The 8,296-nt window shown below is 38.2% G+C and overlaps 1 protein-coding gene across 3 annotated transcripts in view; it reads right to left on the bottom strand.

Moving 5' to 3' along the window:
* Positions 1-6,684: 6,684 nt before the first annotated feature.
* Positions 6,685-8,296, bottom strand: part of LOC112666643 (adhesion G protein-coupled receptor E2-like) — a 30,533-nt gene continuing 28,921 nt past the window's right edge. For all 3 annotated transcript variants that reach the window (XM_025457827.3, XM_025457826.3, XM_025457825.3), the window contains one exon: positions 6,685-8,028. In XM_025457827.3, coding sequence (XP_025313612.1) covers positions 8,014-8,028 — 15 coding nt within the window. In that variant the 3' untranslated portion in view covers positions 6,685-8,013. The remainder of the gene's footprint in view (positions 8,029-8,296) is intronic.

The raw sequence follows: 8,296 nt of genomic DNA, 5'->3' as shown, positions 1-8,296 counted from the left end.
ATCCCGCCAAGTGCCCCCCTCAGTGCCCATCACCCATTTACCCCCACCCCCCGCCCTCCTCCCCTTCCACCACTCCTAGTATGTTTCCCAGAGTTAGGAGTCTTCATGTTCTGTCTCCCTTTCTGATATTACCTACCCATTTCTTCTCCCTTCCATTCTATTTCCTTCACTATTTTTTATATTCCCCAAAAGAATGAGACCATATAATGTTTGTCCTTCTCCGATTGACTTATTTCACTCAGCATAATACCCTCCAGTTCCATCCACGTTGAAGCAAATGGTGAGTATTTGTCATTTCTAATGGCTGAGTAATATTCCATTGTATACATAAACCACATCTTCTTTATCCATTCATCTTTCGATGGACACCGAGGCTCCTTCCACAGTTTGGCTATTGTGGACATTGCTGCTAGAAACATTGGGGTGCAGGTGTCCCAGCGTTTCATTGCATCTGCATCGTTGGGGTAAATCTCCAGCAGAGCACTGGGTGTTATACTATATGTTGGCAAATTGAACTCCAATAATATATATACCATAGTCCATAGTTTACATTAGGGTTCACTCTTGGCATTGTGCATTCTATTGCTTGCATAGTTTTCAATACTTCACTCTTGCAAAATGGATTAAAAAAAAAAAAACCTTCTCAGCCATTAGAAATGACAAATACCCACCATTTGCTTCAACGTGGATGGAACTGGAGGGTATTATGCTGAGTGAAATAGGTCAATCGGAGGACAAACATTATATGTTCTCATTTATTTGGGGAATATAAATAATAGTGAAAGGGAATAGAAGGGAAGGGAGAAGAAATGGGTAGGAAATATCAGAAAGGGAGACAGAACATAAAGACTCCTAACTCTGGGAACTGAACTAGGGGTGGTGGAAAGGGAGGAGGGCGGGGGATCAGGGTGAATGGGTGATGGGCACTGAGGGGGGCACTTGACGGGGTGAGCACTGGGTGTTATTCTGTATGTTGGCAAATTGAACACCAATAAAAATAAATTTATTATTAATAAAAACCTTCTTGTAAATATCTTCCTATGAATATGGTAGTGTTTCTCTGAGGTAAGATCAAAGGAAGTGGGATTCCTGGGTATGTAGGTGTGTGGGTATGTGCATCTTAAACTTTCATTGCTAATAACAAATTGCTGAATAAAGTGTTTATATCATTTACCCTAATGCCATAAAACTATAACCATTTCATCCTGGTCTAACCCATATTGAATACTGTACAGTTTTGAGGATTTAAAAAAATATCTTATTTATTTATTCATAAGAGACACAGAGAGAGGCAGAGACATAGGTAAAAGGAGAAGCAGGCTCACTATGGGGAGCTTGATGTGGGACTTGATCCCAGGACCCTGGGCCATGACCTGAGCCAAAGGCAGATGCTCAAGCACTGAGCCATCCAGGTACCCCTTGAGGATTTTTTTTTTCCCCTCGAGGATTTTTATTTCAATCTAATTAATGCATGATAAAATTAGCTTCTTCTGTTAGCTTTCTTGATTACTATGTATTTTTTAGTAATTTGTTTTTTCTCTTTCTGAGAATTACCAATTAATTTTAAAATATTTTATGAACCTTTTTATTATACAATTTTAGAAGTTCTCTGTACATGATAGATATCAGTCTCATATGAACATAGCAAATGTTTTATCTGGTCTTTAGGCTTTGTTAACATTGCCTTCTATCATCCCAAAACAATTATTTAAGTAATAAAGCCATCTACGAAAAGCCCACAGCAAATATCATTCTCAATGGGGAAGCACTGGGAGCCTTTCCCCTAAGATCAGGAACAAGACAGGGATGTCCACTCTCACCACTGCTATTCAACATAGTACTGGAAGTCCTAGCCTCAGCAATCAGACAACAAAAAACCATTAAAGGCATTCGAATTGGCAAAGAAGAAGTCAAACTCTCCCTCTTCACCAATGACATGACACTCTACATAGAAAACCCAAAAGCCTCCACCCCAAGATTGCTAGAACTCATACAGCAATTTGGCAGTGTGGCAGGATACAAAATCAATGCCCAGAAGTCAGTGGCATTTCTATACACTAACAATGAGACTGAAGAAAGAGAAATTAAGGAGTCAATCCCATTTACAATTGCACCCAAAAGCATAAGATACCTAGGAATAAACCTTACCAAAGAGGTGAAGGATCTATACCCTAAAAACTACAGAACACTTCTGAAAGAAACTGAGGAAGACACAAAGAGATGGAAAAATATTCCATGCTCATGGATTGGCAGAATTAATATTGTGAAAATGTCAATGTTACCCAGGGCAATATACACGTTTAATGCAATCCCTATCAAAATACCATGGACTTTCTTCAGAGAGTTGGAACAAATTATTTTAAGATTTGTGTGGAATCAGAAAAGACCCCGAATAGCCAGGGGAATTTTAAAAAAGAAAACCATATCTGGGGGCATCACAATGCCAGATTTCAGGTTGTACTACAAAGCTGTGGTCATCAAGACAGTGTGGTACTGGCACAAAAACAGACACATAGATCAATGGAACAGAATAGAGAACCCAGAAGTGGACCCTCAACTTTATGGTCAACTAATATTCGAAGGAGAAAACACTATCCACTGGAAGAAAGACAGTCTCTTCAATAAATGGTGCTGGGAAAATTGGATATCCACGTGCAGAAGAATGAAACTAGACCACTCTCTTTCACCATACACAAAGATAAACTCAAAATGGATGAAAGATCTAAATGTGAGACAAGATTCCATCAAAATCCTAGAGGAGAACACAGGCAACACCCTTTTTGAACTCGGCCACAGTAATTTCTTACAAGATACATCCACGAAGGCAAGAGAAACAAAAGCAAAAATGAACTATTGGGACTTCATCAAGAAAGGAAGCTTTTGCACAGCAAAGGATACAGTCAACAAAACTAAAAGACAACCTACAGAATGGGAGAAGATATTTGCAAATGACGTATCAGATAAAGGGCTAGTTTCCAAGATCTATAAGAACTTTTCAAACTCAACACCAAAGAAACAAACAATCCAATCATGAAATGGGCAAAAGACAGGAAGAGAAATCTCAGAGGAAGACATAGACACGGCCAACATGCACATGAGAAAATGCTCTGCATCACTTGCCATCAGGGAAATACAAATCAAAACCACAATGAGATACCACCTCACACCAGTGAGAATGGGGAAATTTAACAAGGCAGGAAACCACAAATGTTGGAGAGGATGCGGAGAAAAGGGAGCCCTCTTACACTGTTGGTGGGAATGTGAACTGGTGCAGCCACTCTGGAAAACTGTGTGGAGGTTCCTCAAACAGTTAAAAATAGACCTGCCCTACGACCCAGCAATTGCACTGTTGGGGATTTACCCCAAAGATACAAATGCAATGAAACGCAGGGACACCTGCACCCCGATGTTTATAGCAGCAATGGCCACGATAGCCAAACTGTGGAAGGAGCCTCGGTGTCCAACGAAAGATGAATGGATAAAGAAGATGTGGTTTATGTATACAATGGAATATTACTCAGCCATTAGAAATGACAAATACCCACCATTTGCTTCAACGTGGATGGAACTGGAGGGTATTATGCTGAGTGAAATGAGTCAATAGGAGAAGGACAAACATTATATGGTCTTATTAATTTGGGGAATATAAATAATAGTGAAAGGGAATAGAAGGGAAGGGAGAAGAAATGGGTAGGAAATATCAGAAAGGGAGACAGAACATGAAGGCTCCTAACTCTGGGAACCTAACTAGGGGTGGTGGAAGGGGAGGAGGGCGGGGGGTGGGAGTGAATGGGTGATGGGCACTGAGGGGGGCACTTGTTGGGGTGAGCACTGGGTGTTATTCTGTATGTTGGCAAGTTGAACACCAATAAAAAATTTATTATTAAGAAAATAATAAAAAAATAAAGTTTACCTCCCCCTCCAAGCCTTTGACTTTTGATTAAAAGGATGTTATTAATGAAGTTTTAAATTGTGGCCTGTATTTTGTTTGAGATTTTCTATAAATTCATAATATCATCTCCTTTTCCCAGTAGAACAGGATTTCTCAACTTTGGGGATAACAGAAGAGAATATGAAATTTTCCGTTAACAAATAGTTTCTCTTTACACGTATATGTTGCTGTAGAAATTTTCTTGTTTCTAATGGAGGATAGGAAAACACCTGTTTATAGCCAGTATATAATGTAAGGGAGTTCCAGCAGTTTCTCAAGCTCAGCATTATTAACACGGGGTGGGGAAGGTGAGGGCTGGATAATTCTTTTTGTCTGGAGCTGTCCTTTGTATTGTACAACTTTGAGTAGAATCTCTTTCCTTTGTTCACTAAATGCGAGTAGGTACCCCTCCAGCTGTGAAACCACAGATATCTCTAGAAATTGCCAAATATTCCCTGGGGCAAAAGTGTCTCCCAGGTAAGAACTACTGCACTAGAGCCTTTGAAATGTGAAGGAGGGTTATTTTAAACTTCCCTTGCTGCTAGTTTTCTTTAAGTCTGGTTCGGTTGACTTCTACATGGGCTGTTTTACTTGTGTTTAATAACTTTTGATTCAATGCTGGACAATGTGTATAGAACAGCAGACACTGAGGTATATGCTATTTATTACTGGAAATAGGCACACGTATTCTTCTGCTAGGCTATTTTTGAGGGAGCTTGAGTCTAATCAGGAGTCCTTGCACTCTGGGCTTCAATTTATTCTGGTGTTACCTTTTTATTTGTACTTACCGTCTGTTTTGCCAGAAGATTTTTTCTCATTGTTCTTTCAGCTGTAGACCTTCCTTTTGTGGCTGCATCTGAGAGAGTCTCTCCACATTTTTGCCACTCTCTTAAGAGTGGCACTTTCTATACTCTCATGATTGTCTACACTTGGGCCTGAGCAATTCATTCAGAAATGTAAGTTCTCTTTAAGTCTTTCTATGGTACCCAGATGACTTCTTTTTGTCCTTTGCCATAGGTCAGCCAGGACTCCAGATGGTCTCTCTGTGGATGATCCTGTCTTTCCTTAGACTTTAGGCTACTTTGTTGTCTTTACCTCCCCTCTCTTATAGGTTCAAGAAAATGAATGATTTTGTAGTTTATGTGGATTTTTCTTATTGTTAGGTTGAAAGCAATACCTGTTTCCATTTTTTATTTTCTTTATTTTCCAAAGATTTTATTTATTTATTCATGAGAGACACACAGAGAAAGAGAGAGAGAGAAAGAGAGAAGCAGAGACACAGGCAGAGGGGGAAGCAGGCTCCATGGAGGGAGCCCAATGTGGGACTCAATCCCAGGTCTCCAGGATCACTGGATCCCTGGGCCAAAGGCAGATGCTCAACCGCTGAGCCACCCAGGCATCCCCCATTTTTTATTTTCTAGGCAGAAGTGAAGATTCCCTCTATTTTCTTATATTTTAATGATTTTGTTTTACTTTTAATTTTTGATTTTAAATCCACCACCATTAGTCATGAAAATTCTTAGTTTTAGAAAATATCTATTCTGGGGCACTGGGATGGCTCATTTGGTTAAGCTGCCAACTCTTGATTTCAGCTCAGGCAGGTCATGATCTCAGGGTCATAGAATCAAGCCCTGAGTAGGGCTCTGAGCTCAGTGTGGAGTCTGCTTGTCCTTCTCCCTCTGCTCTTTCCCCTACCCTCCCTGCTAGCAAGCTTTATTTCTTTCTCAAATAAATAAATAAAATATTTAAAAAATCCATTCACAAAGTTAGTTTTGTGCAGAGGAAAAGGCATTTTATCTGGACATATAGGAATTTACAAGGGTATATATCTTTAATGAATTAATAGCTAATCAGTATATTACTTACTTTTCTGACACCTTTAAAAAATTAATTAATTAATTAATTAATTTTGGGGGCTTTTTACATATTTTTTTAAATTGAAGTTCAATTTGCCAACATATAGCATAACACCCAGTGCTCATCCCATCAAGTGCCCCCCTCAGTGCCCGTCACTCAGACTGACACCTTTTATTTACCATTTTAAACTTAGAATTTGGAAAAGTGATATAATTAATACTCATATACTCTCCATCCAGAGTCAGTAATTGTTAACATAGTGCCACATTAAAACATTTTTCTCAATGTATTTCCACACATGGATAAATTTTCTTGCTAAAACATATGATAGTCAGTGGCAGACATCATGACACTTCATTCGTCAATACTTCTTTCACAAGTATTTGTGAATTCAAGGAATCCTCTCTACATAACCACAATACTATCATTATACCTAAGAAAATTAGCAACAATTTCAAAATAACTTTCAATGTCTGATACATATTCAAATTACCCTAATTGCCTCCAAAAAGTCATGGACAGCTGTATATCTGAACCAGAGTGCCACTAAAATTGCCTCTGAATTTGTTATGTCACTTTCATTTCTTTTAATTTAGAGTAACATCTAGTCACTTTAAAAAATGATATTGGTTTTAGAAGAGGCCAAGCCAATTGTCTTGTTGAATGCTTATGCTCAGGATTTTCCTGATGGTTTCTTCATGATGTCACTTAAATTGTTTTGTCTCCTGCATTACCTATATATTGAAAGTTACCTAAAAGGATATGTACCAGCAAGTTTCTTCTATAAGGGCCAGGCAGCAAATATTTTTTGTGGCCTTACAGCCTCTGTCACAACTCAACTCTGACATTATAGCATGAAAGCAGCCATAGACAATACATCGATGAATGGGTGTGGCTGTGTTCCAATAAAACTTTATTAACAAAACAGGCAGATGCCTGGATCTGGACTGCATGCTGTACTTTGTCAACCCATAGTCTAAAGGCTGGATTAGATCTCAGACTGATTTGTTAATAATTCTTTATTGACTAAAAATGGGATGTTGTAAATTCATGACATATCAGGAGATACATAGGTCAGTTTGCCCACCATTGATGATATTAAGCTTCATTAATTTCAGGTGATGGCTGTCAGATCTCTACATTGCAAATGTACACTTCAGCCTTTGTAATTAGTTGGCATTCTTGAGGTGATTCTTTGGTGCTATGGTCCCAGCCTGCTCTCCAAAGCCTTTCAGTCAATGCTTTTAGTGGCCACTTACGGGATATTGAAAGAATCATGCTCTTCTAATTCTGTTGTATTTTCTGCATCTATTAGCTGATATTTTAAAGTATCACTATGGATACATGGATATGTTTATTTAAAATATAATCTTGTACAGTCATTTTCCTTGATATTCAAATTGACACAGAATTGGTCAGAGGAAACCCACGTAGAGTTTCCTGTAGGTTTAACTGCTCTAGATTTAGATCTTGCCTAGGCTGCATGATGAAGGTGAAATAATATGTTATCTTGAAATACATTTCACAAAATGTGTAGTAGCTGTATACACCTTTTTCCACAACTCAACTTAAAAAACATAAAGATGCAGATTCTAGTCCCAAGCTCTAATTTTGCTCTGATGAAATTTTTTTCTTCACATTTAAATTTTGTGAAATCAGAAATTGGATCTTCTTGATCTGTTCCCAGCACGTATTTTTGGAATAAAAAATTAGTAAGTCCTTAGAAATGGAGAGTGAAGTTGAGGCATGCCATACAGAGACCAACTGGTCTACTTTTCTGTAACCAAAGTGTTTTCTGGGATGTAATACTTCCAGCACTAAAACTGGGAATGTCTTGAGCAACTGGGATTAGTTGTTTACACTATATGCAGGTATGTGAATTACTTTCCTCTCTTATGCTATTTTAGGAAAGTCCTATGGGGCAGGTTTTCCTTATTATATATCATCAACCCGAGGAAGAATTTTTGTAGAAGAGGCTTCTAATGAGATATTCGGTAATAGTTCTTGATTATACTGGGAGTAAGATGAGAGTGTTGTATGCACCAGAAAATCCAAGTTTCTAGCAACTGAATGTCAAATATTTCCTGCATACTTTCTCCCACAGTGGTGCCAAGAAGAGTTATTTGTAACAAACATGAAAAAAGCATTTTTTATATTCTTTGTCCAAAGGATGGCAGCCAGTATTTTCTTCATTTTCTAAGAGACAAGTTCATCAGGTTTAGCTGTTAATTATAATTCTCCTAAGAAGGAAGGTGTAAACATGATTCTATGTTAGAAAGTGCAAGATGGGTACACAGAAAACTACAAAATACTGTCAAAAGAAGCCTAAAAAGAGAAAAGGTTTTTGTTAAGCTGAACATACAAATGCTCAGTATAATTCACATTGCTGGGATTTCCCCTCTGTCCTCTGTGATTCTCTAGTGGGGTTTTGAAGTATTTGTGTATTTGGAAACACTAGGAATGATTGCAAACTTTGAAGAGAAGTCTCCATTCCAGCTTAATACTTAT

Source organism: Canis lupus, chromosome 20 (assembly GCF_003254725.2).
Source record: "Canis lupus dingo isolate Sandy chromosome 20, ASM325472v2, whole genome shotgun sequence".
NCBI lineage: Eukaryota > Metazoa > Chordata > Mammalia > Carnivora > Canidae > Canis > Canis lupus.
Note: the sequence above shows the minus strand (reverse complement) of the source record. Positions and strands in the feature narration are given on the sequence as shown.